Here is a 19,943-nt window from a genome sequence, read left to right on the forward strand (position 1 = left end):
TCTGCACCTAGAAAAGAGTAGGCACTCAATAAATATTTGTGGCATGGCTGCTGAATAAAAAGCTATGGAAAACTCCCAGGGAAGGCAGTTCACCAATGGACATGACATAACCCAGTGGTAAAAGCAACCGCTCTGGGGTCCATCTGGGCACCAGTAAGCCACAGGCTTGCTCTGTGACCTTAAGTGGAGACTCCATCACGCTAAACTTCATCCGCCTCCTCATCCACACATCCTATGACGGCAGGAGCTACGTCACCGAGCGCTGTGAGAAGCGGTTACTGTATGGAAATGCCGAGCATGTGCCAATGCTGGGAGCACTCTACATGAAGTCTCACGTCGATGGTGACAGTAGTTACAGACCAGCCTTTACAGCAGAGCACGCGACCACGCAGTCATCAGGAGGGCTTACAGGAGTACACCAAAGGCACATACGAACACACACTCAATGTTCAGTATCACTATCCTCTTCCCCAACAATTTTACTTTTGCCAGTTTCAACAGAAATGGAGAAAACACACTCATATATGTCGAATGTTAACTACACATCAAGCGCTTACCAGGAACAGTCATTAAATTGAATTGTGTATAATCCCCTCCCTTTTCGTTACCTTCACATAAAATGGAAATACTTCCTATGCCTCTTCATAGCAAGTAACCAAACCAGGCCCAAGAGATACACAAACTATGGTTCCTCCCAACATACCTCCAAGAGGTTAAGATCTTCCAATTCAGAAAATTCCTGACATGCTCTAAGACTGCCAAAAACTAGTGATTTATTCCTTGGAATGGAGACAATCTAACACTTTAAATCTTAGGTCAATCAAAGACTCCTTTATGAAGGTAGAGACAGACCACAAATCATGAGAGTCACTATTTCTTAAATTGAAGAATACAATATAAGCAAGTATATTAATATTTGATATACTATAGAATCCTATAGTAAGCTCACCATTGTGCAGAAATTCCTAAAGGGCACACTGACCTTGTGTTCGGTGGGATCGAATAATACTCATGGAGCTGATCCAGTCTGGAGAGATCTTTGAGACTAAGGAGTACAACACTTCAAGGCTGGTGGCATCCACCACAAGGATTTCAGGATAATGACCGTGGCACAGAAGCCTTCCTTCTCTCTGACTTCCAACAGAGAACTGGTAGAACTAGCAGGAAAAAAATTTTTTAATGTTTACTTAAGATACTTGATTCACATACATTCACCAAGCTTAGTAGGATGCTCAATTTCTCCAGCAATATCTCCAGATATACAGTACATACTATGATACATATAGTACATGCATACTATATGGTACATATTACATGTGTCTATGGATACTTCACGACCAAGATAATCACAATGGTGTGATCACTCAGCTAGAGCCAGACATCCTGGAATCTGAAGTCAAGTGGGCCTTAGAAAGCATCACTACGAACAAAGCTAGAATTCCAGTGACGGAATTCCAGTTGAGCTATTTCAAATCCTGAAAGATGATGCTGTGAAAGTGCTGCACTCAATATGCCAGCAAATTTGGAAAACTCAGCAGTGGCCACAGGACTGGAAAAGGTCAGTTTTCATTCCGATCCCAAAGAAAGGCAATGCCAAAGAATGCTCAAACTACCGCACAACTGTACTCATCTCACACGCTAGTAAAGCAATGCTCAAAATTCTCCAAGCCAGGCTTCAGCAATATGTGAACCATGAGCTTGCAGATGTTCAAGCTGGATTTAGAAAAGGCAGAGGAACCAGAGATCAAATTGCCAATATCTGCTGGATCATGGAAAAAGGAAGAAAGTTCCAGAAAAACATCTATTTCTGCTTTATTGACTAAGCCAAAGCCTTTGACTATGTGGATCCCAATACACTGTGGAAAATTCTTCAAGGGATGGGAATACCAGACCACCTGACCTGCCTCTTGAGAAACCTGTATGCAGGTCAGGAAGCAACAGGACATGGAACAACAGACTGGTTCCAAACAGGAAAAGGAGTACGTCAAGGCTGTATATTGTCACCCTGCTTATTTAACTTCTATGCAGAGTACATCATGAGAAACACTGGGCTGGAAGAAGCACAAGCTGTAATCAAGATTGCTGGAAGAAATATCAATAAACTCAGATATGCAGATGACACCACCCTTATGGCAGAAAGTGAAGAGGAACTAAAAAGCTTCTTGATGAAAGTGAAAGAGGAGAGTGAAAAAGTTGGCTTAAAGCTCAACATTCAGAAAATGAAGATCATGGCATCTGATCCCATCACTTCATGGCAAATAGATGGGGAAACAGTGGAAACAGTGCCAGACTTTATTTTTTTGGACCCTAAAATCACTGCAGATGGTGATTGCAGCCATGAAATTAAAAGATGCTTACTCCTTGGAAGGAAAGTTATGACCAACCTAGGTAGCATATTGAAAAGCAGAGGTATTACTTTGCCAACAAAGGTCCATCTAGTCAAGGCTATGGTTTTTCTAGTCATGTATGGATGTGAAAGTTGGACTGTGAAGAAAGCTGAGCGCCAAAGAATAGATACTTTTGAACTGTGGTGTTGGAGAAGACTCTTGAAAGTCCCTTGGACTGCAAGGAGATCCCACCAGTCCATCCTAAAGGAGATCAGTCCTGGGTGTTCTTTGGAAGGAATGATGCTAAAGCTGAAACTCCAGTACTTTGGCCACCTCATGCGAAGAGTTGACTCATTGGAAAAGACTGATGCTGGGAGGGATTAGGGGCAGGAGGAGAGGGGGACGACAGAGGATGAGATGGCTGGATAGCATCACTGACTAGATGGACATGAGTTTGGGTGAACTCCGGGTGTTGGTGATGGACAAGGAGACCTGGTATGCTGCAATTCATGGGGTCTCAAAGAGTAGGACACGACTTAGCGACTGAACTGAACTGAACTGAACCATCTTCCAAACACTAATTTAACTTTCAAGACACTTTGAGATGGGCAACAAAAAAAAAAGGTGACTTTAATGGAGAAAAAGGTTCTCCAATTATTAAAGATGGATGCCCCCAAGAGTTTTTAAATAACTTGGCACTTCCTTGTGATTTCAGTAAGTGCCAGTGTGATCAAGGTTCACCATTTCTACGTATATAAAAGAACAACCTGCTTCTGGACCTGAGAAGGTGAGTATCACAAAGGAAACAATGGCCACACATTAGTAAATCTGCCAAAAAGCATCTTCTCCTTAGGGATGACTGCCAGTCGGAATACAGAAGGCCTAAATACCAGATCTGGTGAAGAGGAGGCACTAAAGATACACTGATTAATTTTTCTGTAACTGTAAGCCAAAAGTTTTTCAATCATAAAATTTTATAGCAGTCAATATATTTATATACAATGAGTCTGAATGACATTGATGTATAATTTTTCAATTAAATTATCTATAAAGTCAATGAATCTAAATGATATACTATCCTTTTTCTCTTTATAAACTTAATGACTCTTCATATGGAAAAAAAAAAAAAGTAATATAGGCCCTTCCTTTAAATAAAAAGCATATGTCCTAGGAATTCCCTGGCGGGCCAGTGGTTAGGACCCCATGCTCTCATTGCCAAGAGCCCAGGTTCAATCCCTGGTCAGGGAACTAAGATTCCACAAGCCATGAAAGTAAAAGAGAAGTCGCTCAGTCGTGTCCAACTCTTTGCGACCCCATGGCCTGTAGCCCACCAGGCTTCTCTGTCCATGGGATTTTCCAGGCAAGAGTACTGGCACAAGCCATAAAGTGAGGCCAAAAAAAAAAAAAAAATCCAAAATGGATCACAGAGCTAAATATGAATGGAAAAACAATAATGATAACAAGCAATTAAAAGAAAAAAAGCTGTACACCTGAAAGTAACACAACAATGTAAATCAACCAGTCTTAATAAAAAATTTTTAAAAAGAAAAAAAAAAAAAAAGCATGTGCCCTAATAGCATTGAAAAAGCAATTTTTAAAAGGCTCTGCCAGGGCAAGAAATAGTCACTAAAGACCTATATCACCCTAACCATCTCTAAACATTTTCCATTGCTTTTCTAATTTGTGCTAGTACAGAAGGTTTTCTTTCTCAACAAATTATTTTGTTTGTTTTAAGGGAAGCAGTATGATGTAACTGAAAGAACAGAGTCCCCAGAGTCAGGTAAAGCTGTTCTGAGATCCTAGTGATGGGAATGACTCACTGTGAGACTGGGGCAAGTTATTTAATCACTCTGACTATCAGCCTCCTTGCATGTAAAAGGATATACTCCTATCTGATGCATAAGAATATGGGTGGGGCTAAATGAGACACCACACAAGAAAGGCCTAGATATCTGCTATAAATCTGAGTTCCCTCCTCTCCCTCTCCTTCCCCATTAGGACTATAAATCACATTTTCTATATACAATGCAATTTTCCCAACACTCAGTGCAGTAAATGATGAGTAATCTGAAGCACAAAGAATTTGACAATTATGAAAGAATGAGGGGGAATACCAGGAATATGTAACTTCCTTGGTGGCTCAGACAGTAAAGCATCTGCCTACAATGTGGGAGACCCAGGTTCAATCCCTGGGTCGGGAAGATTCTCTGGAGAAGGAAATGACAACCCACTCCAGTACTTTTGCCTAGAAAATCCCATGGACAGAGGAGCGTGGTAAGCTACAGTCCATGGGGTCACAAAGAGTCGGACACGACTGAGTGACTTCACTTTCACCAGGAATGTAGGCGAGAGGCTATAAATTCCTGTAAATTCCTGAGTTAAGTTAGGTATATGAAAAGGTCATGTCTTTTACAGACCCAAGGCCAACTGCACAAGCAAGGAAAAGGGTATCATCCAAAAAGTGGATTGTGTCAGACTTCTCTGATGGTCCAGTGGCTAAGAACCTGCCTTCCAAAGCAGGGATCAGAGGTTCAATCCCTGGCCAGGGAACTAAGATCCCCCATGTCTCGGAGCAACTAAGCCTGTAGGCCTCAACCACTGAGCCCGCGCACCACGACAAGAAAAGACCCAGAGCAGCCAAAAGAAGGAAAAAAGAAATTTTTTTAATGGATTGTGTCAGTCATGAATGGAATCATAAAGGCTTTAGCAAGAGAGAATTCCATTATTTAGGATGTAGAACGCTTACCCAACCAATAAAGGGGCTGCCACTTGCGTAACCAAGACGCCTAGCAAGAGCAGACACAGCAGTGACGACGGCTGGTGACACCTTTCAACACTCGTCTCCGCTCCTTGGCCTTCCTCCCCCACTGCACTGCCTTCTGAAGAAGACTTCAACTGCTGCAGTTCTGGTCTTCCTGTCCCATTACCCATTCCCACCCATTTTTCATAGAAAAATAGAGACTCGGTGTTTCAAAAAAAAACACTTTTGAAACTGACCATGGGTGCTGAGTTGGCCGGTTGCAGAAATCAATACCAACCTGTATGCCAGTATGTGTGCAAGCTAATTTTGTAAATTCAATACATCTGCCATCATTCACGTCCCAGAGGCACATCTCCCTATAAAACAAAATAATCGCTGACTTTATATCTGAGTTTTAAAAGCACGGTTCAACTTTGTCACGGTAGTTTAAAATTAAGCTTCCATTAAAATGGACATATTTCAGAAAAAGCAGCATATAGTCATTATCGCTGTTCACCAAAACTTCTGACCCTCCCAGCCACTGCCTTAAATTCCCCTCCAGCCTACCCACCCTTGCCCCGATCCACATTCTTTCTGGACACAAGGGAGGACTACACTTCCTGGTTCCCTGTTAGTTGGTGGAGTCTCAGGAGCGGTTCTGGCCAGAACTGGTAGGGGGCCCTCCCGAACTCCCCTCCTCTACCTCTGTGCCAGAGTGGCTGCTCTGTCACCCTCAAGCTCAGAGTGAGGATAATAATGAAGCAGAGCACAGGCCTAAGTGATACATAAAAGGGCAGGTGACAAAAACTAGAACTAAATGTTTAATTTAAACCATTCCAATTTTCCATTGATTATCAACATAGCTAGAAAATTTAGCACTGCAAAACACAAAACTTAAGGTCAACTGATTTCCAAATCTTTCCAAATTAAACACACTATTCCAGTTTTGATTCCACATTTGCTGCAGAAGTTTTACTGTAGTTCATGGGGTCCCAAAGAGTCAGACACGACTGAGCAACTGAGCTGACTGACCAAAAGAAAAAAGCTTTATCTCAAACTAAAGAGACAGTGTTCAAAATTAGAAATGTCAATATGCCTTGTCCTTCAAAGAAATAAACTGAAGATTTATTTCACAGAGGCGAACATTAATAAAATGCAGTGATCCTGATGCTTATTATTAGGGTATTCCTTAAGATGCCGTAGGGCTTCCCTGACGGCTCAGCTGGTAAAGAATCCACCTGCAATGCAGGAGACCTAGGTTTGATCCCTGGGTTGGGAAGATCCCCTGGAAAAACGGAAGAATACTCCAGTATTCTGGCCTGCAGAATTTCATGGACACTCCATAGGGTTGCAAAGAGTCAGACACGACTGAGCAACTTTCACTTTCTTATATCCCAAGTGGTATAAATTTTTCAAAGGAAACTCACTTATCTGTTTAGAATATGCATTCTGATATGAATTTACCTGATACTGCTTCTCAGTTACACAAGGTTCTTTTCAAATTCATAAATTATAGAGAGTTGAAGGGACAATTTCTTAAAAAACTCTCTTCCAGTTCCGCGACTCTCTTCATTTGTATTTCATGTGTATTTCATAAACATACAATTTTCTAAACACCCCCAAAGTTTTCATTCCCCCCGTTCTAGGCCCTTCACCTGCTGTCCAATGACCTACCTTTCAAAAGCAAGCTCTGAGACTTAGGAATGGATATAGCTACGTTAGTGTATTAACATACATCGATATAACTGATCAAACTTTTGTATGGCTTCATCTTCCAAATTTATGCTAACCTAGCATCACTGAGGTTTCTTAAAACTCTCAAAGTTGTCTGCCAACTCAGTAAAAATGCCATGGGGATTAACGACCATACTTTAACTTTTACGGTATTCTGAGTTTCTCAAAAGCAGGGCAGAGACATAACCATAAATCATAATAAAAGTACTATAAAAATCATTAATAAAGATAAAATTCATTTTCAAAACCATATTTCAAATAGCTTTATGTTGAGACAACTGATACATTTATTTAAAAGATACTAAAAAAATAAAATAAAATTCCCTACTTATTAATACACTGGTATTATTTGCATTAAAGACTTAAGAGGAGAAAAGCAAATAAGAAAATACTTACCCACTCTCAGATGCGCTCACAATATACTGTTTGTCACTAGACGCACAAGCTTTAGACAAACAGGTGATTGACGCTGTGTGACCAAACAACAGTGCTCGAGGATTGACCTAGAAATACACAATATGTTTTCTAAAGTAGTCGTTCTTAGGAATCTTGTTAAATATTCAGTATAAATGCACAGATACAGATTTGAGAAGAACTGCTCAGGACCCCAAAAACCAATAGCAGCAAAACAGTGACTCCCACCAATTCAGTGCTCACCATCACCCCACCAATGTTCTGAAGTCGAAAGTGGAACACCAAGAGGTGACATTACTTGCCCAGTATACAGAGAGGGATACTGCCAAGGTTTAAAGCGGGGCAGTGTTTAGCACAGAGCTCTACTGCACAGAGAAATCAGGTTAAGACTGAATTAGTATATAAAATAATTTCCCTTCACTTATTTTTAAAAATAATATTTTCCATGATCTGAAAGCACATTTAGAGCCTCTAGACTGACATCCCAAACACAAAAAATAGAGAACAGGTACCCTACCAAAAGCTGGTATCAACGTTAACTATCAGGAACTAATAATGACCTTCACGGACTAAGGATTCACTGCCATAGTGCCTTTGAAAGGACGGCTTAATACCATTTAGTATTAAGTCTAGTAAATAGTCTAGTCAGCTGGTATCAACGTTAACTATCAGGAACTAATAATGACCTCCACAGACTAAGGATTCACTGCCATAGTGCCTTTGAAAGGACGGCTTAATACCCACTATTCTAAAATAGTCTGGCAATCAGCCTCCAAATACACCTACTTTGTACCAAACAGCATGCTATTATTTTAGGTGATATCAGGGCTTTAAGTAATTTCAGGATATATTTCTTAACATTTTATACATATACAATATTTATAACATATGTACCACATATAAAAAACATCTAACCACATAGTCAATACCCAGCTTAAGAAAAAAGAATGGTTAATACCTTTCATGCTATCAGTTTTGGAATCAAAATCACCTTAGTCGTATTTTGCATAATTATAATTGAAAGAAAAATACCATCATTGTTTATGGTTAGAATACGCCTAGAATGTTTTCTCATATAACCAACCCCATTTCCAAAGAGAGATTCCATACTCCTCCACTGGAAAAAAATGCTTTTGGTCAATTCTTTAATTTTTCCCAAGAAAATCAAATTTACCAATGGTTAGTTTTATTTTCAATGTACATGGCCTTGCTAGAAAATTCCATTTTCAGTCATAATAGAGTAACTAGAACTGACTGTACTCTCACCAAAACCTAGAAAGATGAACAAAAATAACTGAATGAAAAAAAAGCAAATAATCATCTCATGGGGCAATAAGAGCATTTGACAAAATTCAATATCCTTTCCTGATTAAAAACTCTCCACAAACTGGGTGTAGAAGGAATGTACCCCAACATAATAAAGGCCATATGGAACAAGCCCATGTAGAAAACACTAAAAGCCTTTCTCTAAGATCAAGAACAAGACAAGGATGATTACTCTTGACATTTCAATTCAACATAATATAGGAGGTCTTAGCCAGAGTAGTTCAAAGAAGGTAATGGCACCCCACTCCAGTACTCTCGCCCCTGGCGGGCTGCAGTCCATGGGGTCGTGATGAGTCGGACACGACTGAGCGACTTCACTTTCACTTTTCACTTTCATGCACTGGAGAAGGAAATGGCAGCCCACTCCAGTGTTCTTGCCTGGAGAATCCCAGGGACGGGGAAGCCTGGTGGGCTGCCGTCTATGGGGTCGCACGGAGTCGGACACGACTGAAGCGACTTAGCAGCAGCCAGAGCAATTGAGCAACAAATAATAAATAAAACAACCAAGTTAAAAAGGAAGAAGTAATGTTTTCTCTGCGGATGACATGATCTTATATGTAGAAAATCCTAAAGCCTCAACCAGAAGACTGTTAAAACTAATGAAGAAATTAAGTAAAGTTGCAGGATACAAAATAAACATCCAAAAATCTGTTGTTTCTAAAACAAGTTATCAGACAGAGAAATTATGCAATCCCACTTACCATGGCATCAAAAAGAATAAATTACTTAGAAATAAATTTAACCAAGGAGGTGAAACACCTGAATTCCAAAAATTATATAAGACACTAATGAAAGAAATGGAAAAATAAATAAGTGGAAAGATACCCCACATTCTTGGGTTGGAAGAATTAATGTTGTTAAAAGGTCCATACTACTCAAAGCAATCTGCAAGTCAATGCAATCCTATCAAAATTCCAATGGTATTTTTCACAGAAATAGAAAAAACCTTGATGAAATTTGTGAAAAACATAGAAGACACCAAATGGCCAAAGCAGTTTTGAGAAGAAGCAAACTTGGAGGCTTCACACAATGAGCACCAACATAATTAGAGGAAAAGTAAAAATGTGGCATATTGTTATATTTATACCTTTCTATTTTTATCTCACCATATTCCATAAAAATTTGTCACATTTATTAACTAATAAACATTTCACATATAACTAGTACAGAGATATATAAGATCATCTGTTCAACTGATCAAAAAACAATCCATCCTCAAAGACCACAGTTCAAAAGTGACAGTTATCAAGTTATCAGTGGCAAGGAGTGATGTTTAGAATTAAAAGATGTGATGAGACAGTTCTTAAGACTAAACACCAACACTAAGGCCCCAGTCTGAGACCTTGAGGCCACTAGTTCTATAGTCAGACATCATTCCACACGCCTTTCTTTTATCTTTTAGTTAAGTTTTTTGTTTTTTCCTTTCTATTACCTGAGATGCTATAATTATTCATTAAATAAATCCTTACCATGTACAAGCACTGTGATAACCGCTTAATATAACTTCCCTCACAGAATCCTTACCAAAACCTTGTATGGTTGACCCTATTTTAAACATGATGAGATGAAGGCCTGAGACAGGTAAGTAAATTGCCCGAAGTCACACAGCTAGACACTAGAGTAGCCAAGATTCAAGCCAACTTCGTTTGCCTGCAACACTAAGCCTTTACCATAATGTTTCACTTCTTTCATTATTGCCATGTATTATAAAATTCCCTGCAATTACGGTTTTATTCTCCAAAATTATAGCTCTACAGGTAGTGGAAGCAATAAAACTCTGCATACAGGAGACAATACCTTCATTAACAGGTTCCCTCCTTTACGCTTATCTCCATCTCTCTACGTACTCACGAAATACTACTTCTGCAATTTCTCTCTGACATTTTATTTTTTATTTTTTGCCACACCACATAGTATGTGGTATCTCAGTTCCCCGACCAGGGATTGACTCCAAGCCCCTGCAGGGGAAGCACGGATTCTTAACCACTGAACTACCCAGCTGGTTGAGATGATGAACATGTTCTAAAACTGACTGTGGTAAGAGCTGCACAACTCTGTGAAGAGAGTAAAAATCATTAAATTGTACACTCTGAAGGGTATATTGTATGATGTCAACTTTATCTCAATAAAGCTGTTAAAAAGTTTTTTACTTATAAAAGCAACTTTTTTGCCTCTACATTCCATGACAACTATCACCCCATCTTCTCTGTTCCTCCTTACAGAAAAATTCCTGGGGAACTTGTCAGAAATTGGAGGTTACAATATGGAAAAATAGCATCTGTCCACAGAGACTCTGCCCAGGAGCAGAGCACACGGCAGTAAAGAATGGCAAAAAAAACCACACACTGATTTTTAAAATAAAGGCAAAAAAAATGTACGTTTTGTATATTTTTACAAAGTTTTTCTCTCTTAAAGACACTGATCTCAGAAGGCTCAAAATTGTTTTTTAGTATCTTTTTGGAAACCTCCTTCAGTTAGGTTAGAAATTTTCTGAAAATATCTTAAATGTAACATAGTAAGCCAGGTAGGATAGCTATTATAATTGGAAATCAAGGCAAAAACCAGCAGAAGTCAACTCTGATGAGTAATGTTGATAATCATTCTGAACACCAAATGTATCTCATAGAAAATACACCGAGGATGAGATGGCTGGATGGCATCACTGACTCGATGGACGTGAGTCTGAGTGAACTCCGGGAGTTGGTGATGGACATGGAGGCCTGGCGTGCTGTGATTCATGGGGTCGCAAAGAGTCGGACACGACTGAGTGACTGAACTGAACTGAACTGAAAATTATTCTGGAACTGTGTTATTTTTTGTTAAGTAGCTTTTTGCATGCAAAAAGTGCGATCAGCATTTCAAACACTCACGTCCAAGTCCACGGAAAGGTCCCAGAGGCATATCTGCCCGTCGTGGCAGCCGGTCGCGACCGTGGCCCCGTCGTCCGTCAGCAGCACGGCTGAAATGCAGTGCGTCGGGGCTCTGCGGCCCCAAAGGACAATGGGCAGCACGAGGCTGTTTCCTGCCATCCTGCCGGCAAACCTGGGGACGCAGCGAGAGCAACGTTAAACACAACGGTATTTCCCTCTAAGAGCAACGTTAAACACAACGGTATTTCCCTCTAAAACACATCACACACGTTTACTTTGAAGCCCACTTGAACTTCCTTAGTGCCAAAAATTCCCCTAAACATCATGCATGCATGCTAAGTCGCTTCAGTCGTATCCGACTCTTTGCGACCCCATGGACTGTAGCCCGCCCAGCTCCTCTGTCCATGGGATTCTCCAGGCAAGAGTACTGGAGTGGGTTGCCATTCCCTTCTCCAGGGGATCTTCCTGACCCAGGGATCGCACCCCGGTCTCTTGCAGGCAGATTCTTTACTATCTGAGCCACCAGGGAAGTTTCACGCTACTAGTTGAAATGTATCCATCAGCACAGGTTGCCTTGTCACTGTGCTTCCTGTAAACCAGCAGCTCTCAGATTCCTCCTCTCAGATTGGCCTGTCGGAGCTCACAGTTGGTCTGGGCTGACAGAACCTGGGTCCAGGGGCTGTTCTGCTGGCCAGCCGGGGAGCCTGGGCCTTGGTCATCAGCCATCTGACTGCCTTCCTCACTGCCTTTCCTGTGGGGATAACAGTGCCTCACAGACCCTCAGGAGAGCCCTGCCAGCTGGGCTGACCTAATGGCCCCAAGAACCAGGCAATGATTGGTTTGATTGTTTTTCATTTATTATTTTTGGAGGCACTGGGTCTTTCATTGCGTGAGAGTTCTCTCGCATTGGGGCTTCTTTAGCTCAGCTGGTAAAGAATCTGCCTGCAATGCAGGAGACCCAGGTTCAATCCCTGAGTTGGGAAGATCCCCTGGAGAAAGGAAAGGCTACCCACTCCAGTATTCTGGCCTGGAGAATTCCATGGACTATACAGTCCATGGGGTCACACAGGGTCGGACGTGACTGAGCAACTTTCACTTTCAGTTTCTCTATGCGCAGCTGGGGGGCTCCACAGCACAGGCTGATCAGCTGTGTCACACAGGCTTTAGCTGACCCGCTGCGTATGGAACCTTCCCAGACTAGGGATCAAGCCTGCGTGGGGAACTGACAACCACTAGACCATCGGGGAATCCCGTGACTGACTTGATTTTTAAGTGGCAACAAAAGATATGTATATAATCTAGACACTGTAGAATCTAAGACTGTCCTAGGAACTTTTCAGAAACACTTCAAGGAATAGCCATTTTCTATGAAAGAAACTAGTTTAATATCTATGGTCTCATTGCTGGTTGCTTTTAGCAAAAGTCGTTTCTTTAATCCACTACTTATACTCTTTAAACTAATAAAAACTAAAACAAAAATCCACTCCCTGAAAGAAAATGAGGCAAGTAAAAAATTATGAATGACGTTTACATAATGCAATCTATATACACTGCATCTTTTATTTCTTGTTCCAATTAATGGGTTTTATGCTATAGTGTCGGAGAAGACTCTTGAGAGTCCCTTGGACTACAAGGAAATCAAACCACTCAATCTTAAAGGAAATCAATCCTGAATATCCATTAGAAGGACTGATGCTGAAACTGAAACTCCAATACTTTGGCTCTCTGATGTGAAGAGCCAACTCAATAGAAAAGACCCTGATGCTGGGAAAGATTGAAGGCAGGAAGAGAAGGGGACGGCAGAGGATGAGATGGTTGGATGGCATCACCGACTCAATGAACATGAGTTTGAGCAAACTCTGGGAGACCGTGAAGGACAAGGAAGCCTGACGTACTGCAGTCCATGAAGTCACAAAGAGTCGGACACAACTTAGCGACTCAACAACAAAATGGCTTTCATCAATTTGTTTCTCCCCAAACTTCATCTGTTTGCTACAACAAGTAAAAGGCACGCATTTGAGGGGGAAATCCCAACTTCCTTTCTTATTTATAAAATCCTTTATGTACCAGCAGTTCATAGACTACCATGACATTAACAATTATTTCCATATTCCTATTTAACATTAGTAAATGAAACGAAGCACTGAGCCAGTTTTAAAAAATTGGATACAGCATGCTACTGGCTGAATAACATATCCACCAGGGACTTTCTCAAAAAGAGAATCTGGAAGGAGTTCACTTCTCCATGGTGACAACATTCATTTTTAAGATGTATCACCAAAGATTTCTCTCAACTAAATAAGCTCACAGCAACTAACACAACATGGTGAGATCAAGAAAGAACACGGGGACTTCCTTGGCAGCCCATCATCAGGACTTCACACTTACACTCCAGGGGACAGAGGTTCAGTCCGCAGCTGGGGAACAAAGATCCTACACGCCATGTGATGCGGCCAAAAAGTGAAAAAGAAAGAAAGAACACCACTTCTCTCGATAGGTGAGGACTCCTATTCAATGCATCTACCTCGCATGAAGAAAGGCAAAAACACAGATTCAGGACTAAGGAATCTGTGTGTGACAGGGAGCTGTATCTGTTCTGGTGCAACAGGAAGGAACGTTCTGGTGTTCAAGTGATGAGGAGCTCAAAGAAACCTGGAAGAAGAATGCATTTCACAGCCCTTAAAATAAGAGAAAACAACTGCCCGTAACATGGCAAAGGTATCACTGTATCCTTTCCAGAAAATCCTAGTACATCATTTTATCTGCTACAATAACTGTTCATCCAAGGAATCAGGCAAGACCTGTCCAATGAACCTGGGGGAGAGGGGGAACCAGAATTCAAAATTCATTGTATTTCCAAGGACATGAGTGAGACTGAAGAAACTAACCTGTCCTGACCCCCAGATATATATACCCTGCCAAAGGACCTTAAATCATACACAATCCTGGATCTAAACGGCAAGTGTCTACTGGGTGAAATATTTAAAAGTTGAAAGGTCATAAAAGAATACCTGAAATAAAGCTGTAGTGAGAGGTCACAATCACTAACTGATACTGATCTGTCTCACTGCTGGGATTAGGGTGGTCCCAGCAACATACAGAAGAAACAGAAATAATTTCCACACAAATAATAATCAATCAAAGGACCCTGGTGTCAGACTGCAAGATGGTATTAAAAGAAACAGGAGAATAAGAGTCCAGATCTTGTCTAGAGTCGGGGGGGCGGGGGCACAGAAAGTCTTATTTATAGGCCTCAAGTGGAGAAATAGATTTGTGTTCCTGAGTCTCAGAACAGACTTGATAGAAAAGCCTCCTAGATAAACGAGGTATTAAATCAGAGCTGGAGGCAGACTGTAGGGAAATGGGTTTTGAGAACATTCAAAAGTTGGAGGCAGAGAAAACCGTCGAGTTACATTTGGGTATTGGCTCTGCCGTCTCTCCTCAGACAAGGAGACAGCCTTGCTAAGACACTATGTGTCAGGAGAGCTCAAGGATATTTTTAAAATAGGGGAGCTCATCCTTTATAAAAACTCCCCTAACTCTAGACTAGACTTTCAGTTAGCTAGGAAAAACAAACTTCCTACTTGTATAAGGCCATGGTTTTTTGAGTTACACATAAACATATGATCTCTCTCACTGCACACTCAAATACACTGCATCTTCAGAGTGTGTAAGAATAAAACCCATGGCATAAAGGAAGAGGCAAGAAGAATGACAAGAAATTACTGTGAGGAAAAAGCTTAAGGTCTCTACAAGCAAGGGGAGGGGGACTTTGTTGGGGGTGAGAGAGAACAGGGAGACAAATAACCACCGTCACCCTGTGACTGGGGGCCAGGCCCCTCCACACACTGGCAGAAGGTAATGAAAATTCATCACTAGTCAGCCAACATGTGAAAGATGAACGTGCCTTAGCTGGCTTGGGGTGGGACACGGCAAAATGTCTATATATTTAATTTTTATACAAGCCCAATCTATAAGTTAGTCCTGCCTAACTTCTAAGAGAATTCAAGAAATTTATACCCCCACAAAACACAGTGATACTTCCTTCCAGCTCTAAAATGTGTTAGCTCTTATAGTCAAGATTCCTTTAGATAGCCTAGGTCCTCTTAATTTCTCTACACATTTCAAAATTAGATTGTAAATTTCTGCAGAAAAGCTTGCTGAGATTATGACTGGCGCTGCATCAAATTCATATATCAATTTGGGGAGCACCGACTCTGCTAATGTTGATTAAATATGACTGGTACAAGGGACTTCCCTGGGGGTCCAGTGGTTAAGAGTCCGTGCCTCCGATGCAGGGAGCACAGGTTTGATCCCTGGTCAAGGAACTAAGACCCCACATTCCCAAACAAAATTAATCTTCTTAAAAAAGAGGAAATCAAATAATTTTGTGGCTATTTCCTGCAAGATTCTTAATTCATTCTATGACTTTTCTAAGAGAATAACACTTTTCTGCTGGAAAACATAAAGTTATTCTCTCCTTAAAAATGCAAACATATCTACTCAGCAGCAAGAAGGACGAAATAATGTGAGGTACATATAATCAGATGCCATCAATACAAAACTGGACAAGTACCTAATAATGTATGAACACATTTTTAATCTTGCAAAACTACATGTATTCTGACTTTAGTAGGTATATTAACATGTTCTCCACTGAAACAAATTATTCTCAGATCAGAGATAAAATTAATTTTCCTTAAAAGTTTACAATTCCCTTTAGCAAATACAACAAACACATTCATTCATGACAACTGAAGACTACAAGATTCTAACATGAATTTTTGAATCAGAGAAAAGATACATTACTTTCAGAACTTGTTTTGAACTAAATGTATTTCAACGCATTTAGAATTAGCATATGAAAGAATACTTCAAAACCTATAAATCTGGTTACAGTGTAATAATTAGGCAGCAGAAATTTCTTGAACATCTACTAAGAAAAGAAAAATCTTCATTATAAGTAAATATGTTCTATAATTCAATCACTGGTATTTATTTAATAACCTGGACTTGTTTTTAGAGACTAATTCATTTACTCAAAACTAAGATAAACAGCTTGTGTCTTCCATGATATTTGTCAGCTGTAACCAAACCAATTGATGTCCAGTGAATTACCTAAAATTCAACATAATCCTCAGTCATTATGCCACAGACATGTGGGCTTTCAACACATTTTTTTCCTCTCTTCAGTTTTCTTTTTGTATAACAAAGTCTTCTGGATCTATTTGGCTCTATATGTCATGTGAGTACATGACTTAGATACATCAAAAGGAAGAAAGAACAGGATGAGAAATGTTTAGTTCATTATATGACCAAATGATGTGAACATTCTTAATACAAAGAAATATATATCTCAGTCCAGAAAAAATGTAAATCTCTCAAAACATCTTTTTCCCAGCATCTTAAAAATCCAATAAAATAAAAGTTAAAGTAGAAAAGCCACCACAAGTACTTAACGCAATAACGTGAACTGAAGGACAGCGTGGCTTATGAGGACAGAACAGGCAAACACCTCTGAGAAGGACTGACTGAGACAACCACGGAATCCGTACCAAACAAACCTGGTCCCAAGGGACTGATCAGAAGAAAAAGCGGGCAAACAAGGCAGGAGCTAACTATTCAGTTTGGCAAGACACAGGAATCTAAGTCTGAATTTTTTGATTAAACAGCAATGTCAATGCAAAGCTGGATGATGGTTTTCCGGCCATCATCATTCCACTGCTCTCTTCATTGGCAACTTCATCTGCTGCCTGAAGGGGACTGAGTATTAAACTGAGATACTAAGAAAAGTTGTATCAAATCTAACTTAAAATCATATTTAGACATTGGCTATTAAATATAATCTTTTTACTGAAAAGGCTTTAGAGTGAAATAATGGGAGTCCTAGATTCTATCCCTCATCTTGCCACTAACCACGCGGTCTTTGATCACAGCATCTCACTTCTGAGGATTAGCTTTCTCATCAAGAGTATTTATACAATGAATTTTGAATTATCTTTAAGTCAAAAAAAATCAAATCATAAAGAGCAGGGGTCTGAGACCAAGTCATCTATTTTGCCTACCTAAATTTCATATATTTTTCTGTTTCACCTGATTGCACCTATTTCTCAGTTCTAAATAGAAATAAAACTGTACTGCAGTCAACAACAGCAACAAAAATAACAGTTGAAAGAACAATGAATTTATGCTCAGAAAAACTATATTCAAATCCTGACTCTTCTATGCAATCTTGAAGAAGTTACCACTCTAGGCTAGGTCTCAGTGTCCCCATCTGTAAAAGATGGACAATAATATCCTCCTTTCAAAAAGTTGTCAGGGGACACAGACCACACCTTGAAATTTCACTTGAAGAGTTTTTATTCTCAGGTTCTGCAAGCTGCAATCCCCTTGGTGGACCTCTCTTCCCTTAATAGGAAGTGACTTCCCTGGTAGACTCCAGGCTTCCACAGCAGGGGGGGCACAGGTTCAATCCCTGGTCAGGGAACTAAGACCCTGAATGCCATAAATAAGTAAAAATTATCATTTTTTTAAAATTTAAACATAAATAGGTACAGAATAGCTTAGGTGCTTACATTTTCCAAATTCAAAGTTGATGGGAAAGAAAATTAAACTGTTTTGCATTTTTATTAAAATCTGCCATAAAAGGGAAAGAAGACTGCAAGGTTTTGTCTAAACGTAACTCCTAGGGCTAGACTCATTTAGGTCCATCAGTAACTCTCTCAAAATCACACCACAAACTGATCTCAGGACTCAGAGGCGCACACAGACCTGATTCCTAAGGAAATAAATCCCTTCCTGTATTCTACGGGGTCTTCATTTATCATGAAATTTCATTTATCAGAAAACTTCATTCTCCAGTCAATCTGGTGAATCTAGACTTTACAAAAACACATTACTCAAAGGTAAGCAGAACTGTAGTATTTATGGATAAAATGATGTCTGGGCTCTGACATGGGGAGAGGAAGAGGGGGTAAGAGGTATTGGAAAGGATGGAGATGAAATATGGTCATCAGTGTAGTGGGTGGAATGTATCCAGATCTACCTCGAGGAACAAAGGACTTCTTATCCCAGCTACTAAGACCATGAGGTTGTCTTGGCATTAGTCGTTTGGCTAATGACTGCCCCCGGCCAAAGGGAGACACCTTGCCTGCAACCCACATCCAATGACTGATCAATGTGGACAGTGAAAGTGAAAGTCGCTCAGTCATGTCCAACTCTTTGCAGTCCATGGAATTTTCCAGGCCAGAATACTGGAGTGGGTAGCCTTTCCCTTCTCCAAGGGATCTTCCCAACCCAGGGATCAAACCCAGGTCTCCCCCACCGCAAGCAGATTCTTTACCGACTGAGCCACCAGGGAAACCCAGGAATACTGGAGTGGGTAGCCTATCCCTTCTCCAGCAGATCTTCCCAACCCAAGAATGGACCCGGGGTCTCCTGCATCGCAGCCAGATTCTTTACCAGCTGAACTGTCAGGGAAGCTCAATTTGGAGATAAACTGTAAAGGCTAGTCCCCCTCACATCAGGATAGTTTGGAGGGGTCATTCCATCTTCTTTCTACCTTCCAGGGTCACCTGATATTCTGCTGGGACTCATTACAGCTCAACTCCTCCCTCTGACCAAACCTGCTTCCTTTCCCCAGAATCGGCTCACTAGGAAACTTCAACCATAAAAATAAGTGTTGAAGCTATTTTTAGTACAAGAGTCCTCACCATATTGTTCTTACTATTAATATTTTTACATATTTGAAAATTCCTCTAATTGTTAATGGGTTCATAGAAAGAACTTTAGTGTCCATCAGTCGGGGATTAAACAAATTATTAGAGAGTCTGACAATGGAACACTGCTGCATGATAAAAGAAATAATCTCCAAAATATATAGAAAGAGGAAAAGGTGCAGTACAATATATAAAAGACACTCCTGTTTTGAGTTCTAAAAGGGGAGCTATATATATGTATATACACACACACATCTATACATATATACATACACACAAATATTTACAAAAATTCTGTAATGGTACCAATTTAAAAAAAAATAGTAATGATAACTATACCTCTAAAAAGGAAGAGAAATAAGAGGCTGGACTGAGTGGGAATCCTAATTCTCAAGATAAACCCTACCTTTGGGTATTTCACTGTATTCCACAAGACAGGTTAATAAATAAATTTAACGGCCCACAGACTTCCCTGGTAGTCCAGTGGTTAGGACTCCACATTTCCACTGCAGGGGACACAGGCTCGATCCCTGGTCCAGGAACCAGGATCCCACAAGCCGTGTGCTGTGTGTGTGCTCAGTCACTCAGTCGTGTCCGACTCTTGTGATCCCACAGACTGTAGCCTGCCAGGCTCCTCTGTCCATGGAATTTTTCAGGCAAAAATACCGGAGTGGGTTGCCATTTCCTTCTCTACCACAAGCCGTGTGGTGGAGCCAAAAGAATAAATAAATAAAATAAAACATATGGCCTTGATTCACCAAGTTCTTTAAGATGCACATACACACACAAACGTGAATTTTAAAAAACACTTAAC

At 40.4% G+C, this 19,943-nt stretch overlaps 1 protein-coding gene across 2 annotated transcripts in view; it reads right to left on the reverse strand.

The window, feature by feature from the left end:
* The window catches only part of WDR7 (WD repeat domain 7), a 357,442-nt gene that overhangs the window by 322,673 nt on the left and 14,826 nt on the right, over window positions 1-19,943 (reverse strand). For both annotated transcript variants that reach the window (XM_040264319.1, XM_040264320.1), the window contains exons 2-5: window positions 11,412-11,583; window positions 7,198-7,304; window positions 5,366-5,444; window positions 983-1,157 (exon numbers count right to left, since the gene is read on the reverse strand). In XM_040264319.1, the coding sequence (XP_040120253.1) occupies window positions 983-1,157; window positions 5,366-5,444; window positions 7,198-7,304; window positions 11,412-11,570 (520 nt within the window). In that variant the 5' untranslated portion in view covers window positions 11,571-11,583. The remainder of the gene's footprint in view (window positions 1-982; window positions 1,158-5,365; window positions 5,445-7,197; window positions 7,305-11,411; window positions 11,584-19,943) is intronic.

Source organism: Oryx dammah, unplaced genomic scaffold (genome assembly GCF_014754425.2).
Source record: "Oryx dammah isolate SB20612 unplaced genomic scaffold, SCBI_Odam_1.1 HiC_scaffold_22, whole genome shotgun sequence".
Lineage (NCBI taxonomy): Eukaryota > Metazoa > Chordata > Mammalia > Artiodactyla > Bovidae > Oryx > Oryx dammah.